Below are 24,681 nucleotides of genomic sequence, written 5' to 3'. Positions count from 1 at the left end.
ACAGCTTTGTTTTAAGAAGAGTGTGTGAAAGATCCATGCAGGTCCATTGAAAAACTAGGATTTCATTGTGGATAATTAGGATAGGAATATGGGATGTGACTTTTGGGATTCCTCACTTCATTAAATAGATGCTATCCAGAAGAAAGTCTCCAATTAATTTTTCAGAATTTGAATCCTATTTCCTTTTGATTGCCATTATGAAAACAAAATATGTTCTCAAAATAGAATAACAAATAGGCTTCTTTGTAAATTAAACCCACACTTTAAACGAAGAAAATCTTCTAAAATCTCAGTTATCTGTTTGTCTCAGAGGATTGTTGACTCAGATGCTAAGTTGTATATTAATCTGCAATATAAAGTACTCTCTACACATAAAGGAGTAAAATAATGACATTAACAAGAAGTGACAAAACTGATCCTAAAATATTGCATCAGAAAATACTTAACCTTGAAATTAGAATTGCTCCATAAGAGAGTGATTTATTCAGCTGATAGTAATAATACAAACTAACATTTTTTTGAGTATTTACTACTTGCCACACTCTGTTTTATGTACTGAATGTGAATTATGTCATTCGGTTCTCCCAATCTCTCTAAGAGGTGTTATTATCCCAAGTACACAATAGAAAACTGAGGCTCAGAGAGGGTAAGGAAATTGCTCAAGGTCCTTATCATTCAAAATAAACATTCTCCAACTATTCATTTTAGAACCCCAATTTCTTAAGGCTTTTCTTCCACAGCAATTAATATGTATGTGTGTTGTGTGTGTGTATGTGTGTGTATTCTCTTAATTACTTATTTAATAATCTGATATCTTGACTAAGGAAAGCAGTAACTACTGATGTACTTAATTAGTGTTCTTTGTAAGTTACTCAGAGTAAAGCATGGTCTATCTATCCCCACACCAACACAATAGAATCACAGAATAATCCATGAACTCATAATTTTCCAAGTACACATTGACACTTAGTAGATTTATTTTAGTGGGGTACTTACACACCAGTAAAGTTTCATTTTTACATTAAGTGCAGACATATGAGGACATAAAGGTACCATAGGAATACATATAGCAATATTTATCTACACATATACAAGAGATGAAAGACTTTTCATCTAAGTTCAGACATGCCACTTACCAAAGTAAAAAGGAGGTATTGTAATATTGAACATGTTTCATCTCTTTCTTCCAACCTTGGGTGCAATGTACTTTTTAATATTAGTAGTAACTGGTAAAGAAAATCAGAATCATCACCTGACATCCCTGTTTTTCACGTTTAAAATTGGACAAAGAAGTTCATTGTTCCCAATGGCAAGTTAATTGTTGTTTATAAAGAAATGTAATAACTCTGCAGAAAAAATGAAAGGGACTCCATTTGGGGCCAACCAGTCTTAAGCTTACATTTTTAGCAGACCCTCTTAAAGACTTTCACACTGGCCCATTTCTTAGGACATAGTTCCCAGTGTTGCCTGGAAAATCCTTCAAAGTACCGCCTTGTCCACCATGATGTGCAAACCCATACACCCCAAGGGCCATTCTCTGCTGAGAATTCATGTGGATTTTCCACAGGCCTTTGGGTTATTTCCTCCCAAATTTCTTGCATACATGAATATTTGTTAGAGGAGAGCTTAGCCCTCCCACTCACGTTATACAAATAAAAATTCATGAAGCAATCTTTTTTAGTACAGTCACCTCCACCCCCAAAGATAATCCTCCACATTTTATCAAATGAGCATTATTGAGGGAGGGAATGTGGCTGGAGAACAGTGAAGCCCACTCTCACTCCTTGGATTGGGAGCTGTTAGCCAAATGCTACAGAAACATAATCATAGGCATTTATTTATTTATTTATTTATTTAAGATGGAGTTTCCTCTGTCACCCAGGCTGGAGTGCAGTGGCATGATCTTGGCTCACCGCAACTTCCGCCTCCTGGGTTCACGAGACTCTCCTACCTCAGCCTCCTGAGTAGCTGAGATTACAGGCACAGGCCACCAAGTCTGGCTAACTTCTGTATTTTCAGTAGAGATGGGATTTCAACATGTTGGCCAGGCTGGTCTCAAACTCCCGACCTCAGGTGATCTGCCCATCTTGGCCTCCCAAAGTGCTGGGATTACAGGCATGAGCCACCATGCCTGGCCAATCATAGGCATTTATTAAAATAAACGTTTCAAGAAAGGTGGTTTCATGGGCCATCGGCAATACAGCCTCAATGAAAAATCTACGTTCCTTGAACACTCAGGGATGCAGCATGACATGGCAGAGAGCTTTGAGGGGTGAAGGTGTGGGCAGCTGCCCCAGAGAAGCCAGAGAAGGCCGGAAGCCCTGCCCACGCCAAGAACTGTACAGGAGGTCTGGGGAGCCAGGGACAGGGGAAGGGCGGGCATTGTTCAAGACTGTCAGAGGAGAGAGAAGAAGTACATCTAGAACATCAGCACCAGGGGAGGGAGGGAAGTGTAGTTGTAGGATTTGCATGAGAACAAGGCAACTTCTTTGGGGGTTGTATGCAGTCTCCCCTTCATCATTTTTATAGTTTGCCATGCCTGTTAATGGGTTTTAGTGGGTTTTTAACCTGTTTTAAATATTCCTTTCTTGTGGTGGTAATCATAGGCTGTCCTTTATCATCTTTTGCATTTGTGTCTTAATGCTGTTTAACTTTTTACCTACTTTTATATGTACACCTTATCATAAGGTGTCTTTAGATAAGGAGCCTCAGCAGAGTATCTTTTGCAAAGTCATTTGATAAATAGCTCATAGTGAGATCTTGCTTTCTGCTTTACGCCATATTGCTCTAGAGTAGCAGTTACTTAATACTTTAAAAACACTTAATACTTAAAAAAGGGAAGCTTCAGCCTGAGCAACATGATGAAACTCCATCTCTACCAAAAATACAAAAAATTAGCTGGGTGTGGTGGCATGCGCCTGTGGTCCCAGCTACTGGGAGGTGGACGTGAGAGGATGGCTTGAGCCCAGGAGGCGGAGGTTGCAGTGAGCTGAGGTCGCACCATTGCACTACAGCCTGGGTGACAGTGAGACCCCATCTCAAAAATAAAAAAACAAAAAAGGAAGTTTAAAATAATGGTAAAGTAAGATAGAATTCAAAGAGTTGGAATAGATCTCAGAAATCATCACTTTATAGATGAAGAAAGCATGAGATTCTATGAGACGAAGAAATGATGAGATGAAGAGATTACTGTGAGGTAAGGTGTCTTTCCATTAAACGATGGTGGCTCCCTTTTAATGCTTTTTCAGCAATTTCTACTATTTATATGAGGCAACAAAACCTTGAAAAGCTGTGCCTCTGTAATCTTGAAAAATCACAGAGAAGCTAGTAACTTCAAAATAAATGGGAATGCTATAAAAGATGCCCTGGAGGAGACTTTGGTTATTGGGAAGAAATGAATTCTTTGTGAACAAACAAAATGATTAGTTAATGCAGTGCTTACTTTGAGGCAATACTCATGCAATGGACTGGGCTGGATAAAAGAAAGTTGTCATGAGATACTGAACGACTGGAGCAACTCATGTCTTTGGTGGCTCCCAGAGGCACACTTTTGGGTAGCAACTGATCTTCTGAGAGGGTGCCAGTGAATTTCATCCACACATAGAAACATTTCTCATGGAAAAAGAGACCTTTACCTCTGCTTGAAAACTCCCAGCTCCGTTTAACAGAATAATGGGGTACTTTCTGATGTTTTGTGGGAGCATCTTAGAAATCAGTCTTATCAGAATGATGTTGCCCATATTTTTCCACACCTCTTCACACCTAATGGCTTTCCAATCACCAATAAACATCTGCAGAAAATCCCTTAGTGACAAGTAATCCCTTATCTAGGTTTCTTTTAATAGAACCCAACAATCTGCAGAATGAACCCTAGAGTATCTCCTCAGCATCAGGTGGTAACAGTCAATCAAGTCACTGGAATGCAAGACAATGCAGGCGGCTGGCGGGGGGGGGGGGGCGGGTGCTGGCAGAGGAGGGGAGAAGGCCCTGCCTTTGGACATGCCACAGGGAAAAAACAAAAGGCTTCCAAAGTCTTTGGCTGGAACTCTGAGGCTATTGTGGGAGCTGCTTTGCCCAGCGTTCCTCAGGAGAGGAGAGTGGAAACTTTGTTTTGATAAAAAGGCATCCCAACCTAGGAACCTCACCCCAGATGGTCTTGCCTTGATATTTGGAGAAGAATATAAAGTAATGAGGTACTTGAAGATATGCATAAATCTGAAGGGGGCTGGCTATCAGCTTCTACCAGTTTCATTACGGTATGTACTTGAGTCTCCTCAGAGCAAACAAGAGCCTTGTGGACTTCCATGAAATGCAGAAAATGAGAGGAGGTTTTCAAGTCTGCCCAGTCCACAGCTGGGTTGTATGTGTGTGCGCACACGTACACACACACACACACACACACACACACAGTGTGTTGGGTGGGTGGTTATTTTGCTGTTCTTTATTTTTTCCATCAGAATGAGTGGCAAAGACACATTTTTCTCCTGTCTTCCTCCTCTTCCCAGTTGCTTTACCTTCAAGGATGATTTGTTTTATTAAACTGACTGTCCCTAGCCTCTGCAGTACATAATAAAAGCCTGACATAGCAGGCTGCCTGCCTTCTGTGTCCTGCAGATACTCATCATAAGTGTCAGGACATACCAAGGTTAGCGGTCACTGGAAGTGTGCTCGCTGGCCCAAACCTTGCCAAACGCTCTTGGCAGCTGAATGAATGTCACAGAGAATAGAAGGGGAATTACAAAGGTTAAAAAGAAGACAGCCTCTCCTATTTTCTGGAGACAGAGAAGCTGATTTTTCACACCTCTGAACCGTCCGTAAGCTCATTCATCAGCCTCTTGTGGGGAACCTAAACCTTGCCCCTTGCTCAGTTCTCCACGGACACTCCTCCATCCTCAATCCCCTTTAAAAATTGGCCCTCTGGCCTCATTTCTTCACAGAAATGATCTTCACTGAAATGGACAGAAAGCAAACCAGGCATCGACTTCTTTCCCTAGCCACCCACCCCCCAACCCATAACCAAAGGCTCCAATGGCCTATCAAGCCTATCAATAGATTACAAACTTATCAAGGGAAATCATCTTTATAGTTGATCTTTTCAGTTGATTTTTTTTTTCAAACTTGCTTCGATGGAGAAATGGAAAAGGACGCATGTGTACTGGCAGGCATGGCTAACAAATGGGAAAGTACAATCCTGCCTAGTATTTTGGTGAATTAGTTTGTGTGTGGGTTTTCCTTCTTCTTTCTCCTCCATTTTTTTTAATACTATAAAAGGGCAATAAAATGCTGACTGTAAGAAGACAATGTCAAGGAGAAAAGGGTACTGGTATTTTGGATACTCTTCACTGCTCGCCTTGGAGAGAGAGTTATTCTTGTCACAAACCCTTTTGTCTGCATCTGCTGACTGCTTGCCTGTAGCCAGCAGCATACTTTAACTGTTTTGTCACCTCCTAACATCACATGCATCAGCTGTTGGGCTTTTGTTACGGGTATTGTAGAACTAATCCGCTGTGGCTGTTCTACTGTGCAGTAAATAAAACAGAAACGGGCTTCTCAGACTATTCTGCATGAATATTTCAGATGGCTTTTACAACTCCGATTCACAAAATCAAATAAATAAATAACTCCCCCAGCCGCCCCCTAGCCCCTCCCCACACCCAGAAACAAAACCCCTCAATCTAGCCCCAGATGCCTCCAAGTCAACTGCATTGAAGGCGCTGACTTGTGCCTTCAAACAATTGTTTCAGGGAACTTGAAAGAACAAGACTCTCTAAATTTTCGCACTGTGGAATTCATATACAGTATTAGAGTTAAATATATCTAATGCTGACAACTAGGTAAGCAGCTCTGAAAAATTGGAGAAAGTGACTTTTTGTCCTTGTGGGCCTTTAAAAATATATAGGTAATTTGCCATGAAAAATACATAGTTAAGAGTTGCCTTGTCAAACTGCTTTTATTGTTTCCATCTGTATTTTTTTTTCTTCCACCCATCTGAAAGGGGTCAAAGGAAGATGTTTGTGCATTAGTTTATCCTAAGGGTCTTTCCAAACCTATGTAAGAGCACAAAAGAAGAATCAAACTTTGCTGGGTTTGAAAAACTGAATCTGCATCATGAGCTCTTTGACAGTATAATGATGTACCAATCACACATAGGGAGGTATTTTTCTAGATGACTTTGAAGTGCCTTTGGAGAAGTTAAAAAGCACACGTGTGTACACACACACGTACACGAAAATCTTAGAGAAGGAGACAAACAGTTGAAGTACTTTCCCGAGCATTCATTCACCCTAGTGTGCACATGATTCCTCTAAACAAACTCTCCCATCCCTGCTGTTTGTTAAGTAAATATTGATCAAGGAGAGACCCATCTCCTGACAGCCGTGGCACAAGCTGGGGACTTACACTGCAGACAGAGTAGACTTAAGTGGATAAACTCAGATGCTTTAGTAACTCCTCATAGAGATTATCAGATGAAAAGGCAAGAACAGATACGTTATTGCTGCTCCTCTTCACTGTCTCGTTCACACTAAACTCCCCTGCCAGAGGCAGAAAAGAGGAATCATGGAGCTGTAAAATATGGTCACAAGATGCGGTTACTGAGGGTCTCCCTTTGCAGTCATGCGTGCATTTGTCCTGTGTGTACAGCCGGGGACTAACAGGCCCTTCAGAAGAAAAGGAATGGTGCAGGATGCTATACACAGTGAATCCTGAGATTCTATTCCAGTGCCCTCTCATTCCAGGAGAGGATCAAATGGAAAAGCAAACATGAATGCACTTTGGGAAGCATAAAATATCATCCAAATATAAGGTGGTTTACAAGTTTGAACCTTTAACGAGGAGCCCTAATTCCTGGGATGCATTCACTGTGATTAATAAATGTTTGCAAAGCATCGTTTTGAGAGGTGCTCTGAGGAGGTTCGCTTGGGTGAGTTTGTTGGCTGAGTCAACCAGTTGAGAAAAGTTGCTTTGTGTTCCCTAAGTTTTATTTCGGCCATTTCATAATTATGAGTCAAAATCCTGTTTTCTGCACTGTTCGTAGCTGACTGGGTACGTGTACTTCTCTGGGAAGGTCAGTTTTAAAATCATCTTTAGAGATTAGGTTTTGTGTATTGAACACTGAGCACCGTGGTCAAAGGGCAAGATGTTATATTTAGAGTTCCCAAACAGCTAAATGGTGTTTGAATTTTATTAGGATGCTTGTGTTTGGAAAAACTAGCAGGATCCAGGAGCACTGGCTGTGAAGTTGCTTTCGGGTACCTGCCGAGTTACCCCAAATGAGGCAGAGGAAGGTTCTCCAGCAACATCTGGGCTTAGGACTAAAGTCTCTCTCCCTCTGGTGCTCCAGGTGGTATTCAGCTTTCAGAAACACAGAGGATAAGATTCGTCTAATACCCATGCAATTTGGGCCCACTTTCTAGTTACATGTTTTGCTGTTTAAATATGTGAAAAGTAAATGCTTGTAGGAAGTGGCTATAGTTCAAGGCTGCCTTAAAAAAAAAAAAAAAAAAAAAACCTAAAAACTGTGTTTCCTTGGTCTAAACAAAGGAACACATGGTAATAACAGTCTATATATTTTTTTTTATAAAGCTTTGAAAGAACAATGTTCTGTTGAGCAAAATTCAGTAGCATTCTGTAAACATTAATTTAAGGAAATCAATAGACTCAGTGAGCTAAAGCCATATTGCAAGATAAACTGGCCAGAGTGCCACTTTGTCAAATAGATTTTCGTTTTCTCGGCTAGATAAAGACAGTTTCAAAACGGGGGTAGACGTGTTGCAACCAGGGTTTGAAAAGTATGTGGCCTTCAAACAGTCTGCTTGTTTCTACTACAAAGCTGGATAAACATACTTTAAAAATGATAAGCCTGGTTTAGAATTGATTTGGCTTTCAAATTTTACATATAGTAGATTTCTTGGTCATCTCTCATGAAAAGAATAAAACAAAATATCATGCATTCAGAATAGAAAATGTACTTAGGTGAAAGGGGTTAAATTGTCTTGAGAGACAGAGCTTTGGGAGCAGTTTCGGTTGATGCTTGACTTTAAAAAAATGGGAAGAAAGAAATCTTTATTCATGCTGACCTGATGGGCAATCTGCCTTCTTGCCAAAATCCCGAAGCCAAACTCTCTAGTGAGTTTGGGATCAGAGGTTTCAGCTGGTGGAAGCTGCTCTCGTTCTGTGCTCACCAGGCAATGTCATGTTAATGTGCGAGGGGGTGTGGGGATTGGGGGAAGCAAACCCAGGAAAAGGCTAGGGAAGGAGCTGAAGTGATGAGCCACCCAATAGCCTCAAGGTTTTGGTCATCCAGACCGAAAGAGTTGCAGGGATAATCCAAAAAGGTGGCAATGGGAAAGCAGGTCTCTCCTCCTGTCACCTACATGGAGCTTGTGGCAGTACACTTCCAAGTCAGACCACTTGGCATCCTCCAATGCCACACCAGCCCTTATAAATGCTCATAGCAAACAGATATGACATGGTGAAAATGACCCCCTGGAGGAAATGTAATAAAAAGAATGAAGAGTCACATGGAAACTGCCAAGGAGGGAGGTTAAGGATCTATCTTGAATGGACAGGGGAACTCCACGGAAAAGCATCACAGGAACTGACTTTTGGTCTGCAGTGTGGGGATCCGGGGGGCTGCTATTGGCCAGACTCCTCATACAGACTTCTCTGACCACAGCATGAATGAAGGGCAGAGATACACCCAAAGTATCTTCTTTGTTTTTCTACCTGAATTTGAGTCTTTGTCTTTTAAGAGTGAGTATTTAGAGAATACAAAATTCACAATAAAATTTCTACAACATTATGATGTTGATAACATAGGTGCTGTTAAAATATTATACAATTATCAACAATATGCTAGAGTTGAGCATTTCGAATAGTTGTGACTTTCAGGTAATAGTAAACAAAGTCTTAACACCTTCTATTCTACGTTTAATCAATTGTGCATACATTTGAAATTATGTAAGTATTCCATTGGCAATTCTGCATGTAGAGATCAAGGTAAATAAAACCATCTCTTCCATAGCCCCAGTAAAAGATAGTACTAGCTTTCTAGGAGCAGAATGACAAATGTCTATGAGAGACTGTCAAAATTGTTGTGTGGGGCTGAAATTTGGTCAGTGAACGTGCTTAAAGCGGCAAGTTTATTTGCTCACACATGGAAGTCTTGGTGTTATACGTGTTAGAAAACATAATTGTCACATTATTGGTTGTAATGAAGTAAATTTTCCTTCTCTCCCAAACTCTGCATAGGTCTTAAAAAGTGATTCCAAGTTTAAACAAACAGACAAATATGCAAACAAAATCAAGGAAAAAGCATCAAAAACTAAAACCTAATACCTGTTTCTCTCCCCCTGAGATACTACACAGAAACTCTTAAGATCTTAAAAACAACTGGAAGCACTGTGCAGAAACTGCTCATCTGGTAGGCTGTTCAGGTAAGAGCTGGACCAAGAATATTCCATCAAAGAATCATAGAATTGGCCGGGCGCGGTGGCTCACGCCTGTAATCCCAGCACTTAGGGAGGCTGAGGCAGGTGAATCACGAGGTCAGGAGTTCAATACCAACCTTGCCAAGATGGTGAAACCCCGTCTCTACTAAAAAGACAAAAAAATTAGCTGGGCATGGTGGGGGGCACCTGCAATCCCAGCTATTCAGGAGGCTGAGGCAGAGAATTGCTTGAACCCAAGAGGCGGAGGTTGCAGTGAGCCGAGATCATGCCACTGCACTCCAGCCTGGGCGACAGAGTGAGACTCCGTCTCAAAAAAAAAAAAAAGGAATCACAGAATTTTGGAACTTGAGAACTAGAAGGAATCTCAGAGAATTCATGTCCCACAAAAGAGAAAAAACTTTCAGCCAGTGGTCAGCAAAATTTGTCAGTAAAGGGCTAGATAATAAATACATAGGCTCTGTGGGCCATAATTGGTCTAGGTTGGTTACTCTTCCTCTTTTTTACAACTGTTTTAAAACTTAAATCATTCTTAGCTTGGGGCCATAAAAAGAGATTGAGGGGCAGCTCTGCCCATAGGCCATACTTTGCCAGCCCCTGCTTTTAGCCAAACTTGAGGGTTAACAGCTTTTCTAGAGGCCTAATGGTCTTTCATTCTGCACTGATCCTAGGTGCCTCACTGGGTGAGCACACCAGTTCTTGCAGGATAGTTCGATTGATTCACTTGAATTCGACCTGCAATGCCACACCATTTCCCCGATGGAGTTAAGGCTGCCCATGTCTATGGGAATAGATTTAATAAACCACATACGTGGTGGTCAAGGACCAGGAAGACTTCAGTCTTACCCTTTTCAGATTAGGAACTTTTAATTGGGAGCTTTCCTGCCAGTGCATATTTAAATGTGCTAAACAGAGGAATGTATCCCTGCTTCATGACACATCTGACACATCAGCTCAATACTCAGATGGAAAAATAAGCCCTGCAATCATATACCAGTCACTTTGTAGTGTTAACAAATTTCCCTTTAAGTCAGCCCCATAAATTTGGTGCCATTGGTGTCTGAGTTCAAGACAAGCTGACAGTCCTTGAAGTTTAACTTTTGCTACAATTACTGGGTGAGGTGGTAAAAGAAGCAGGGCCAAGCTTGGTGCCATTCTTGGATGGGACATTATCCAAAAACAACATAGCACAAACACTCCAATATTGCATGAAGGGAAGCTGGGGCACAGATAATCCACAGTTACTCCTGTTTCGTTCGAGAATGTATTACGTGATTGTTTTCTGCCACAGCTTTACCTTCATAATTAAGCTTTGCTTAGGCTAATATTAAAACCAGTCTGTGTGCCCTCTGTTGCTATCGATGGAGCAATGTGAGTAAGGAGCCTAGGGAGAAGCTGTTAGGAAGTGGGGTTCAGGCAGGTTGCGATGAGAACGGGATTGCTCATAGAAAAGAGTAAAGAAAGTGCTTGTGATGCACATGGTAGGAAATCAGACAGAGCTTCAGAGAACACCAGTTCATGGGGGATGCTGGCACTCTGCTGGCAATAGCTTATGACACCCTAAATGATATCTGAGTTGCTTTAGGAAAGGATGGGGATTATTGGCCTCAATCCCATCCCTTGGTTTTGACTGCAAGATCTTTGTTCTGTCAGAGAAATTCTGTTCTGAATTTCCAGGGAATTCTATTGGTCTTTCCTCTGCAATCACCCTTTGGAAAACTAAGGATGGGCTGTATTTCAAAAGCTACTTAAGAGCTTGTGAACGGCTTTGGAATTCCTTTTGAAAGACAGGTAAATAGATTGGAAAGGTAGGCAGATTGCAGAACGGACTTTTGGAAGTCCACAAGACTCCTACCTAATGGGACTTGAAGTAATGTTTAGGTTGTGACAACCTAGGATGCTGTCAATACCTAGGATTGGCCCTGTTGAAAGGCAGTTTCAGGTATCTACACACAGATTATCTTATATGCCTTCAGGCCACTGAAAATGATAAATCTTTAAAAATGGATGCTCTAAATGAAAGGAAACACAGTGGCCTTGAAACCATGACCTTTCACCTTCTTCTACATAAGTTTAGCTTCCTGACATTTCTCTGTTTTCACCTCTACTCAAACCATCCTTCCCTGCCCAAGTATTTACTTGTTCTCAGGGAACACATTAGCTTTTACTAAAAGTCAGTTTTAGCATCATATTCTAATTTACAATGTTATAGTAGCCTTAAGAAAACAGAACTTAGACGCAATAGCCGTAAGAAATATGAAGAATACACATCTAAATGGCTTGTATGAGGACTCAATACCTCCCAACCACAAACTCTCACACATACAAAACAATCCCAAAGGAAAAGACTTTTATGATCTAGATTACTATCATTTGGGGAATATTTAAAGAAAAGAGTGGCGTTGCTTTTGCAAACACTACCAAGCAGGCTTAGTAGGGAAGGTAGTCATATAATCTAAAACTGACAATTCTGGCCAGGCATGGTGATGCACACCTGTAATCCCAGCTACTTGGGAGGCTGAGGCAGGAGAATCACTAGAGTCCAAGAGGTGGAGGTTGGAGTGAGCTGAGATCACACCAATCACACCACTGTACTCCAGCTTGAGCAACAGTGCAAGACTCTGTGTCTCAAAAAAATAATAAAAAAAAAGAATAAAAAAATGGAGACAATTCTGCTCTGAAAGAGAGGAGAGAGGAGATGTACATTATATAGAGGTTAATGCATATTATAAATGCTGATAGTCTGTATTGAGGCCTGCATGGAATGTGTGTGGGGACACTTAGTTTGTTCAAGTCCATACTACCTACTAGAAAACCCAGTGGCACGAGGGTTTCACTGACAAATTTCCTCATTGTTTGGCCACCCCGGCCAAGGCAACAAATAAAGTGAGCAGCAAGTCTAATGATAGTGCCAATTCAGTCAATAAATTGTTTATGAATTTGAAAAATTAGTCTCTATAATCCCAATAAGGGAAATGCCATGTCTCCAAGGGCATTGTTGAGATTTAGATCTGCAAATAGGGCCTTGGGAGAAAACGAAAATGGGCACCCTGGAGATTTTGACTGAGATAATTAAGCTGCAGCAGAGTCACCAGGGTAGAAGGGGCCCCACATGGAAGCCATCTGGATTCCAAGGGCCTCTATACTCACTGCTTAAAGCTTTGCATCATGACCAAGACTCAAAAGAGACTTTATTTAGAGGATGCAGAATGCCCCTCTACTCTAGAGTCACAAAATTTCAGAGCTAGAATGAAACTCTTGAATTTAATCTTAACACTTTTCAAAAGGTGAGCACAGTAGACCCCAATGAAGCAGGTGTGGCCAGAGCCAGACCCTCCAGGCCAGCACTCCTTCCACCACCTCTGGCATTGCATCATGTCCTTCTCATCTGGAACAGATGACCCCAGAGTCCTAGAGCTGTTCCAGGCTAGTGTCGCCTTTTCAGCCACATTCAGAGCAGGAACACTTGCTCTTGTGAAAACCAGAATTACATTGAATATTTGTCCCAATTCTGATGAGAGCTCCCTCATTGCCCGTTTGTTTACTTTCCTGTTTAGGGTCAGCAGGAAATGGTGCAATAGTTGCCTTGCAGATGTCACAGCAATAAGGTAACATTTACTTGGCTCTGCAAGTGAATAAATGTGAATGCTTATACAGCACTTACTTTGTGCTAATACACTTGTGTAGATTCATTTAATTCTCACAACACTCTTGAAGTAGGCACTGTTACATATCCTATTTTACAGACAAGGAAACTGAAGTACAGGCAGGGTAGGACACTTGCCAGGGTTTCACTGCTACAAAGCAGCAGAGCTGGGATTTGATCCCAGGGCCTGGCTGGAGAGTCCATGCTGTAAGTTCTACATTGGTATTGATCCAGGACCACTGACAGTGGAAAGACTCCCCAAAGCATTTTCTTTGTAAGATTTCAAGGGGATGCTTTTATATAAAATATTGACTACTTGCAGGTGAACATTTCATTGCCTGCCTGAGAATAGTATCAAATAAAGCAGAAACTGGAGCTTTCCCCCAGAGTTGTCATTATTATAGACTCAAGTTCAAGACTAAGGCTATTTCCTCATGATGTCAAATACCCCAATGCTTGCTCTACAAGAACACTGAAAACATCTGGAGGGCAGGGTGGATCTGCCTATTTTCTATTTGACTGGGTATGTCCTATAGACACAATCATATTTGCCAGAGTACTTGCCAAGAGTCTGATCAGCTGGTCTCATAGGATCATTTTAACCAATAAGCACTACTGAGCTCCAACTCAAGAATTCCAACTTCTGAGGATAAACTTTTGGGGTAATCAAAAAAGTCACATTGGGTGTGCATGAGGCACCATCACCAAACTGTGGCGTGACTGCCCACACCTGGAGTTCTGCCTTGTGAGTTAGTAACTGTAACTGTCCCTCAGAAGAACACAGTCAGGCTGGAAGCGCATTACAGCAGGGCAGCTAAAATGATCCGGGGCAGCCCACTTACTGTATGAGATTAGGCTTTTAAAAAGGATTAGAGCTCCTTAATCTGGGGAGATGAAGATTAAGAGGGAGTAATGATCAAAGTCTATAAAATCAGAAAGGAAATGGAGAATATGGATACAACCCTGTTCACAAATCCCAGTATATAATAACAAGGAATATCCCTGTGGAGTTCTAGGGGAATCACTTTTAGAGCCATAAAAAGAAGATAATATTTTCCCAGCAGGTAATATACTTAGAGAATTATTATCTTAAGGAGTGGTATATTCTGAGAATGAGGTTAAGTTTAAAAAAGGTTTAAGTAAACTCATGGGTGATAAAACCATAATGGTGGGCAACTGGGACTTTAGGAATATTTTGGATACATCTTGAGCCTTTTGAAAAATGATCCAATGACAGGTACCAGCCTCTCCCAATATGCTTCCTGCCCAGGGCTGACAATGCCCACCCATCTGATCTGACCACCTCTCTTCTCACCTTGTTGGCTACATTGGTCCTAATATTTACAACATGTATATTCTTGTGCCCCTCTTTGATAGGTATTTGAAAATTTCAGCAACCTGGTACAATGTGGCAACTCATTCCTCCGAGGAAGTTTTCTTTAATCCTTAATAGAGTCTTTGTCTTGAATTTCGAATTACAGTTCATGGCAGGGATCTGACCATGATTTCCATAAAATATACACTTAATTCCTTCAACTACACCTGAAAACTAAAATCTTACGGTTTGCTCAAAGATGGAGGCATTTAAATCATTTTATGCTGCAGTAGTTAGAGAATTTAAAAACTAGTTAAATTCTATTGGAAAAGCTGCTCATAATATGCTAACACAGATCAATTAATTCAAATTTAAGGGGAAATTAAACATACCAATTATGTAGTACCCATCACAACCCAAGATATTAAGCTCTAAAATTTACTGCAGCTAATGTAGAAACCAGCACACCTTCACAAAAGCTGTGGCTCTGTTAGATACATAGAATAAAACTTTAGAGAGAGAAGTGTTTTAGCTGTTTCCAAAACAGCCAAGTGTTAATCACTTTAAGTATCTAATAATAGGTCATTGTTGAGGGCTGGGGCAGGAGGAGGCAGTGGTTTTGGGAGAGGGTAGAGTGGAGATGAAGATTCACTTAGAGAAAGGAACCTTCAGAAGACTGTAACATGCACAGCGAGGCGTGAAGAGTATTTTCTGTACTCACATTTCAAAGTGCTTTCAGAAAATTGGTAAAATGTGGCAATACACAGATGCAAATAAAGGAGCCAAGAAAATAGTGAGGGGGGCAGAGGTAGGGACGGAGGAGGAAGGCACACAGATAATAAGCAATATCTAATAACGCCGAACGCATTCTAACCCTGTCTCTCATCGTAAACTGGAAGCAATCACTTGGTGTCTTTTCAAATTGCAAGTTTGAAAACGTTAGTCTTCATGGCGGGGAGCTATTCAAAGTCACTATTCATTTGGGGGAAAAAAAGTGGGAAAGGTGGTCAGGAGTGGGGAAGGATTCAAGGGTAAAGAGTCACTTCATTTCTCATTGTAGACTTTGGAGTGATTTGGGCAAGAAAACTGGGACATCTGGAGTTCAGAAGTCAAGGAAAATGGGGAAGAACCAGGAAGATGAATACATGATCATCAGCTACACAAAAGAACGGATCAAAAAGAAGCTGGGATTTGGGCACAGGCGTCTGGCAAGGAGGCCGGCAGCAGGGCTAATGAAGCATTTGCGGTGTGGGACATTTGCCAACGCAACAAAGAAGATGTGCTTGGGATCTGCAGATGTGCCAGGGCCCCCAGAGCAAAATAATGACATAATCACCATCAGTGTCACAGACCAGACTGTACACAAGGTGACAGGGGAGGGGAGGCCTGTAATGCGCACACAGGGAGGCCTCCCACGGCCCACGACGGCTGCTGCCCTGGGGGTCGGGATGCAGGCAGGACTACTCACCTAACAATCTCTGCCTAGATCTTAAATCCGAAGGTGAGGTTTGCACCCATCTTTGGTGGGTGTTTTCTGTCCCACCCTAGTCAGGCAATAGAAATCTGAAAAGCTTAAGTGAGATTTGAACTGAATGGAGGGGCAAAAGGAAAAGAGGCAGCAGGAGTTTTGTGAGTCAAGCTCCCGGTCGTCTGCTAGAAGTGCGCAAACTTCCAAGAACCGTACCTAGCCACACCAGCATAAGGCAGAAATACGACCACGGATGTCAATGTTGCACACTGCAAAGAAAATGCACAACATATCTCAGAGAGCCTATTTTGGGTTGGGGGGGACACAAATGAGCAGTCAATGGGCCATCTCAAAGTCAGTGCAAAAGCAACATTAAGGCATGAGAAAGTCACCCCTGCCCATTTTCAACAAGGTCTCTCAGCAGGCCTTGTCACCTGCCAGTGGCTCTTGCTCAGTAAGGTGGGTGTGTTAGTACAGCTGTCTGGCTTTTAAGTGACTTTTGTCAGTTTGAAAGTGAAAGTCTGTTTGAGGAGCTGAAAGAACAATAGCTCAGAGCCCGGAAGAAGAGCTTGTGGCACAAAGAACTTGGCTACACTAGTGTCCCTTTTCATTGCTTCTCATGAAAGATTCATAAGAAGAACTTTAATTTTTTATGACCCCCTTTTTGGTATGACTATATTAGTTGTGTCAACTTCCATATACGGGTTCTCTTTAAATACCAAAAGGTCTGTTGTGAAATTGTTTTCAAAGAGCAAAGGGGGCAGAATCGATTCTGGCCATCCTGTTGGTCGCTTCCTCCAAAAGAAACTGCTGTAAGAGACACAGAGATTGCCTTTAAATATGGTTCCCTTCAGTCTTGAAGTTGCCATGAACACTACAATGTAGTTATTTTAAACCTCTGTGATTTGCTAGTTCAACTGCTCCTCGGAAGAACGATTATATTTGTTTTTCTTGGCTTCACCCTATTTAACAGAAACAGTAGTATAATGATCATTAATAGACGGTTCTCTTTTTCCTACCCTTCTCAAATAGCTATCTCCACATTGCATCTTTATTTTGTGTCTCAGCCAAAAATTGGGGGGTGCAGGGAGACAAAATGCATTTGTTTCACATCATCTTACAAGATAGAATTGAAGATTGGCTGAAGGCACTCATTGAAGGAGAAACAATATTTTTAAACTAAGTATCTACTTTCAAGTATTAAACTTCTATGCTTCATCAAAAAGGATGTCTGCAAAAAAAATTATTGTTGTAAATTAATATTGATGTGTTTAAGAGCAATGAGTGAATAGTCATTAAAATTTCTGCCCTGTGACTGACAAAGAACCAAACAGTTCAAGTTAAATAACATCCTGGGGGGAGGGGGGAAATGAGGAAATTTGATGTAAAATGTTATCTGCCATGTGAAAAGGGATCGCCAACTTCGCACAAGCTTTGGTTTGCTAAATGAATTTGTTTTATCTAGGCGAAATAAACAGGCTGTCTTTCAAAAGGTTGTTAGAACTTCTTCAGACATTTAATCCAGGATGGGCTGAACACAATGATACATCCCACTGAAAGCTACAGCCACCACCAGCGGCTCTCAGAAGAGAACTTGCTCTCTTTCTCCCATTGATAACCCTTTGTGGGATGAAGAAAAAGAACCGAGGCAAGGAGAACTGAATATCAGACAATAGGCATCACTCCACACACTGTTTCTGAACTTTCCTCATCGCTGAAGGACAATTAATTATGAAGGCCTTAGGGGTAGGTCGAAGCAAGGGAAAACCCACCACTGTCCCAGCACCACAGCCGCTACCTCTGTGTTTGCTAAATGGCTTCGCCTGTTGGGGTACAGCCGCCGAGAGAGCCAATAGATCATTTAGGGGGGGCGTGCGGGAGGTGAGGGAGGAAAGCAAAGATTTTTTTGTGTGTGCGCCTGCCCTTGTATAATTCTATTCTCACTGTGAACTCATCCATACACAAAACACAAGGACGATTTTTTTTTTTTTTTTAAAGAGAGAAAAGCCACAGGGTAGGTTACAGTCAGAAACGGCCTCTCAGTGGTGTGTTAAAAAGGATGGTCTTTTCACCAAATCATTTCACAGAGGCAAAACAGACAAACACAAAGAGTTGAGACTTTTTCTCCTACATTAAATGGAGTAACTGATAAGGTCAGACATATGATACCTAAAGACATGAATCTGTGAACTCTTGAAGTCAAAGGGCCTCTCTGTGCCGAGGAACAATCTTTCAAAGGAAATAGATCATAGAACTCCACTGAATCCCCTTTAAACTTTATGAAGCAGGAGGAGAAAAAGCTCTAAGTAGGGAAGCTTGACAGAAGAGCCTTGAACTATTTTCTGAAGGAAAGATGAGACCCTCCCTAGGCTGCCACAAAACATCTTTTTTTTTTTCTAAAGGCTCCTCTGAACTTTGATATGTGCCAAGACACTGCTATTGAAAGCTGTATAATTATGTGATATAGCCACTGTAGAAAATGCTTTGTTCACCCCAACAAAGGACAATAAGCAAAGTAAAGCGACATTACACTGTATCTTTTTCTTTAAGAATGTTGAGAAAGGTCATGGAATGCTATAACTAATAAAGCTGTTGAGTAAGGAGGTTTTAAAGTTGATCTTACTGTGCTTGAATGTAACCCAATGACAAAAAAGACACAGGGAGCTAAAAATGCAATGACATTACCAAATAGATGATAAATCAATGGGCCCGCTTCATTATACTGATGAACACCTTGAATCCCAAAAGGAGAGCGGTACAAAAATGAAGCCTCATGCACACACAGAATTCTACCTCCACTCCACCCCCTAGCCCTTCAACCCCACTTCCAACCTGGTGTCTTTACTGTGCTCTCCTTCAAATTTCAGGCAATCATTCTGTAGAAGGAATATGTTTCCAGGCAGCCATGTGTGTACATATATTTAGAGAACATTCATTTGGTCTCTTAAAAGATCAATTTGGCTTGTCAACGGTGGGACTGGCAAGGGAAGAAATGGTAAGGGTTTCTTTTCCTCCTCACCACCCACCAAGAATGTGTTATGCGATTATTTAAACGGCTCAGCAGCTTTGAGGCCAAAAGACTGCAACAGCAGTGAAAGGCTTTCACTCATGTGCCAGTTTTCTAAATGATCACTCATATTTAAGTATCTATTTGGAGCAGAGGGAAGCGCTTCCTAAATCCACCTGTCCTCATTTTTCTTTAAAGAGATGACAATGCGAATGAAAGTCTTCCAAATATATTAAATCTTCTGAAATGTGGGTTCTGCTGAAAGTGGGAGTAGGTTGAGAAGAGGTTAGGTATGGGGTAGGAACATATTCAGCAAGTGTATATGTGTTAGTGTGTGTGTGGTGGAGGTGGGGTGTTGCTTTTTTATTTTCTATTTCCAAGAGGAAAGTAAGAAAACACATTCAAAGGTGTGCGGAAGTATCCTTCTTCCCTGTCATGTGTCACCCAGAAAAATGTCAAACCCACAGTCTTTAAGATGGAGCATCTGCCCAGTGAGGTATTAATACCTTAGAAAATGGCATTCATAAGGCCACTAATGAGTGAATCAAGTTCCCCATTCAATTTATTTTGAAGCCTTCCATCCCCAAACCTGGGCCTTTAGTGAGGATAAGGGAGATCTGTCATTCTTACTGGAAACTTACACCCTGCCTACAGGTAAATCACTAGCCACTGAGGGGCCCAGGAGGGATGCGTGGCTTACCATGGCATGGGAAACACTACCTCCCAGTACCCGGGAATGAGAAAGAGAGCTCAGTGTGCCTGGATGAAGGAATCTGGCACATTCTTTTCTCAACCTACACTCAGGCCGTACCAAACCCTCTGACCTTTGGATGATTCTGCCTTTTGCAGCTGCACCATATAGAAAGGTCAACCTAGGTAATGCAGTCCAACCTAGGGTGCTATGTCTTTTGGCTCTTTAAGTTGTGCAATTAACCTTTGTGAGTTACACAAGTTAGTTGTCTCGATAGAGTTCTTTGCAAAACAGGTAAACCAGCCTCAGAAACTGACAGTGATTATCGTCTTCTTTTCCTGCCACAGTTGTGAGGAAAACAACAAAAGCGATAAAATCCAACTCTTATGCCCCTAAAGTCACAAGTATCAGTATGATTTAAAAACTGGGAAGGAATCCCAAACTTCCTTTCTCTGCCCATAAAAATTTTTTTGGAAGCTCTTCAAAGTGAAGCGAGAATGAAGCATAGAAATATATACCATCACACCTGGAAAGACAAATTTATTGTTGCCAATCTCATTAAATGTGAGGAGCAGGAATGAAGGATACAGCCCATAATTACACACCCCTCTCCTGTGTGCCTCACACACTCACGCGCAGAAGCAAGACGCCCCACCCGGTATGATATGGCCAAGCTTCCACCCTTTAGCACAAACTAAAAGTGCATTTCATATTTTTCCCCTTCGGTGTCTTCTTCCACATCCTTTGGGTCTTCTCAAAGGCTCACCATCCTAAGTCTGCACACTGTGCCAAGAATTCTGGCAATTGTGTAAACTGATACAAAAGGCAGAACAAGCTCTCCTGCCACTTAGAAGGTCCTGACTCATAAAGGCCAGGAAATGCAGGGTCTAAGAGAGGAGAGCGAGGCAAGACACTCCCTCTTTGCTGCTGATAAACCTTCCCCATCTGCTTTATTTTCCTGTAGGCCAGGGGTCAGCAGCCTCTCTAGCCTTGAGAGCCATCAGCAACAGGGGCTGGACGGGGATGGTGCTAAGCAGTGACAGAGGTGCCACTAGCAACCTTATGACAGAGGCAGAGATGCAGTAGAAGGCTGAGAGAAGACAAGGGGTAGAGAAGAGAAAGAAGGAAAAAAGTAGTAGTGAAGAGACGTCAAACTCCCTTCTCTCTCCCTGGCTCGATCTGCCTCTGCCCAGTTAGAATAATCTAACTTGAAGAATAGTAAAGCTTTGGGCCAACTGAAGTTTTTCTTGTTATTATATTGGTATCACTGTCATTACTATTACCCACATTAAATAAGCCCTATTTTGGTAAAACACTTAGAAGAGTGCCTAGAACATTAGTAAACAGTCAATAAATGTTAGCTATTTTATTATTGCTCCCAACAACTGATTGAGAAATCTGGGAATACAATCAATAAGACATTTTATTGTTTGACCAGCTACTACTAAGCTGGGTGACACAATTCCTTGGAATCAACTGGATCTTGGGGCATCGAGTAGACGTAGCTTCAAAGTCCCTCTACCATGTTTTAGCTCTGTTTAAAAATGTTAAAAAGAAACAAAGTGTATAGTTCTCCATTTTGCCATCCTCTTCACTTGCTAATACTTAAACTATAGGTTCATTTTACTTGACCTGAAGAGGAAAAACTTAAACACAAAAGTAAAGCCGTGCACACAATATCAGTGGAGGTATTCAGCTGAAGGTGCCGGATCTACTTTTGGCTCTCAGCCACGGCCCACACGAGCAAAGCTACCACGATAAGAACGGTGGCTTTTTAAGCATCTCACTTAAGCAGTGACATCCATGCACAAAGGCACGGAAAAGAAGGGCTCACCTTATCTGAAACTTTTGTCAGTAAATGAGCCAGACGGAGAGGCTAAATGAAAAACAATTTCATGATATTAGGATTATGTGTGATGGTGGGTATGCGTGTGTACATAATGGATGTGTGAGTGTGTGAGGAGAAGGGGCAGGGCTCACTGCATGGTCCTACTTTCTTCCCTCCTTTTCACTGAAGGAGGAATCAGATCCAGAATAGTCCAATAACTGTCCGAAGTCACATGAGAAGTGACAAAATTCCTGCCCGGGCCCCATACTCCTTGCAGTGAAGCAGTCTTAAAATAGACACTGCAGATAAAGGAGAGGTGGCCTGGCTGGAAGTGGATATGATTCACAAAGAGAGAAATATTAGATGTTAATCATATTAAAGAGGATTTAGATGATGCTAAATGGAGCAGCTTGTCGGGTACCTCCTGATGCCAGCCGTCCCCTGTTTGTGTCATTTTGGCCCCTGGGCTGTGGGTAGGGGATTAAATTCCAACCAGGTAAGGTTTAAGTAACCCTGAAAACCCTCGTGTGCACTTTAAGGATTTGTCCTCTTGGGTATTTTATATAGCAAAAATGCAGAAGTCATCTCATGAATCTTGGGCAATTCTTTCATGAAGCTTGATGTACGCTGCCAAACAAATACTTATGTCATCATATAATGTAAATAATTCACTAGCATACAGAAGTCTCTTAGCTTAACGTTTAGGGCAACAGGCTTATCAGAAGGGAGGGGGAGAAAAGACGCTCTTAATAAGATTTCTTTAAAATGGTTAGCCATAATCATATTCTTCAGCTTTAGAAGAAATCTGCTAGTGCTCTGTCATTATAGTGAGCCAGTGCTCTGTTACAACTGAGACTTTAAAAACAGATTTTAAAATAGTGGAGCAGTACACGAAGAATTCTCACTTTTAATGTATTTAGCAAACACACACACATACCACCCAAACTTCATTTATCACACATTTGGCAAGAAATACATTAGTCTTAGAGAGCAAAGACAAATTAGTAGCTTACACTGTAACTACTCAAACTTTCAAAGAAAAACTATGACTTCCCCATTGCTGAGCTTCCATATTCAGTTCTTTATAAGCCACTATAACTCCATCTGCATTGCCAAGAACCATAGTAACAAGAGCTGAAAAAAAAGGGGGGGCAAGCAGGAAGATTACTAGGGGTCAGTCCCCTTAGTTGACAGAGCTAGGCCAAGGTATCCTCTTTTCTTTGAAATTTGGAACTTCCTGGGTATTCTTGGATACCTATCTACATGAAGAAAGCAAGAATATTAATATAAGGTCCAAGCGCACACAGATGTTGGAGGAAAAATTCCTACCCTCAAGGTGGCACAGCATCTAGCCAAGATAATACAAGAAATGGACCAACTTTGTCAAGCCACAGTCTATCTGATCTCATCATCAGGGAGTTCAGCCTGCAGAATTCTTGCCATATTCCCTCTTCCAACTACTGTTGCCTCAGCCAGCAGGGCTCAGCAAAATGCCTTTGTGAGTACTGGGAGATTTGCTAGTGTTGTCTCACAGAGAGTCATCATGTTGTGATGAAAACTGTTTGCTGAGGCACCACATTAGTCCATAAAGAAATGCCTTACTCATAGCCACACATCTTTCGTTGTTGCATGGATATTGCTTTCTGGGAATTCTCTATACTGCTTTGTGTGTGGATCTAGAATATACATGTCATAGATATATATTAGTGTGTATGAAAGTGTTTGTACAAAGAGCAGCATGCTTCTGAAGGTATACTTAGGCAAAATAAACACATGAGTCTTTCCTCCAAAAAGAAGAAAAACAGAAACAAAATCCCCCCCAAAAAGATGTCAGTGGATCTCTTATGATATGTATTTAGTAAAATATCATACCATTTCCTCCATAAAGGGAATAAATGTCAAAGTCAGAAACCATGGAATCACTCCCCCATCAAAGTTTCTAGACTTTTTAAGAAAACAACACTGGTAGCTACCATCGCACATAGCCTGCATCAGCTCATTGACATCTCAGAACCTAAATATGAAAAAGGCCTATTGGAGTAGGGACCTCTTCCTTGGAAAATGAATCACTCTGTTTTTGCTGCTTGCTGCCATTTTCCTTTGGATTCTAACAGTTCCCTTTTCTGTGGCCAAATGAGTCTTCCATACAAGCTGAAAAGCCAGGGAATGGGGAAAAAATGGCAGTGGGTCAGAGCCTCATGATTCCAATGGGGACTATGGAAGCTCCTCATTGCAGCTCTACCTGTTACTCTGTTGGGGGATGCTTATATGAGAAACCAACACAAAAACAGATTTGTGTACATTTCTAAAGAAAATAAATTTTTTAAAAAGGAAAAGGGAGATGACCAAAAATTAAAGATTAGTTCCTACCTCAAAGTCATTTGCTTTATTGTAGTGCATGTTCAGAGCCCTGTACAGCTCACAGTCTCTGGTTATAGACAGCTCTTCAGTACTGGTGACCCCATCGTTGATGGCTTGACGCGCGTACTTCTCCATCTGAATGTAGTAAAACTCACGGAAATTGCTAAACCACTTGATGAGCTGAGAGGTAATGCATCTGTTGAACTGTTAAATTTAAATGTTGAAAAGGATAAGAACATTGCCATTTTCTTCATTTATTTTTTTAAGTGTCTGAAGCATTTTTAATGTTCCTGTCCCTTCTTTACTTGGAAAGATACGTATTTAACTCCACCAAAACGGTGGCAAGAGAGGCAAGAGGAGGAACATACTTACAAGGAATTATAAAAACCTGTCAGTAATGGAAATCATATCACAACCCTCTATCTTTCAAGTGGAAAAGTCACATTCTAAATCAGACTTTCCTTAAGCTGAACATCTTTATTTTTAACCCTTGTTCTTCATCTTTCAGTAGAACAACTTGCATTTCTATACTTCTTATGGACATTCATTGAAGCCATAGAATCCTGGAATTGTTGTTACTCCCAAGTACCAGGGGTGATGTGCCACATGACTCTACTACTAGTTTGATATACTTTTTTTTTTAAGTGAGGATTTGTATCACATTACAACCCCCTTCAATGCAGACAAATGGCCTTCCCACAAAATGGGAGGAGTTGGAATTTGCTTATTTATTTATATATTTTTTGTCAATGAGTGATTCCCATGTCCATCCAACTATGATTTCACTTAATGTTTGCCCATGGCATTCATGTCTGCTGAGGTCTAGTCAGCTCCTGGTGCCTGTTCACCTGCTTCCTGCAGCCAGCATTGGATAAGACCCATGTCCCCCTCCCTTGGTATCTCTGCCATTTGGGAG

General features: G+C 41.4%; 1 protein-coding gene across 2 annotated transcripts in view; it reads right to left on the bottom strand.

The window, feature by feature from the left end:
* Positions 1 to 24,681, bottom strand: part of PROX1 (prospero homeobox 1) — a 53,361-nt gene that overhangs the window by 5,741 nt on the left and 22,939 nt on the right. For both annotated transcript variants that reach the window (XM_033196328.1, XM_033196327.1), the window contains exon 4: positions 23,775 to 23,969. In XM_033196328.1, the coding sequence (XP_033052219.1) occupies positions 23,775 to 23,969 (195 nt within the window). The remainder of the gene's footprint in view (positions 1 to 23,774; positions 23,970 to 24,681) is intronic.

The sequence above is a fragment of the Trachypithecus francoisi genome, unplaced genomic scaffold (assembly GCF_009764315.1).
Source record: "Trachypithecus francoisi isolate TF-2019V2 unplaced genomic scaffold, Tfra_2.0 Lachesis_group5, whole genome shotgun sequence".
NCBI lineage: Eukaryota > Metazoa > Chordata > Mammalia > Primates > Cercopithecidae > Trachypithecus > Trachypithecus francoisi.
Note: the sequence above shows the minus strand (reverse complement) of the source record. Positions and strands in the feature narration are given on the sequence as shown.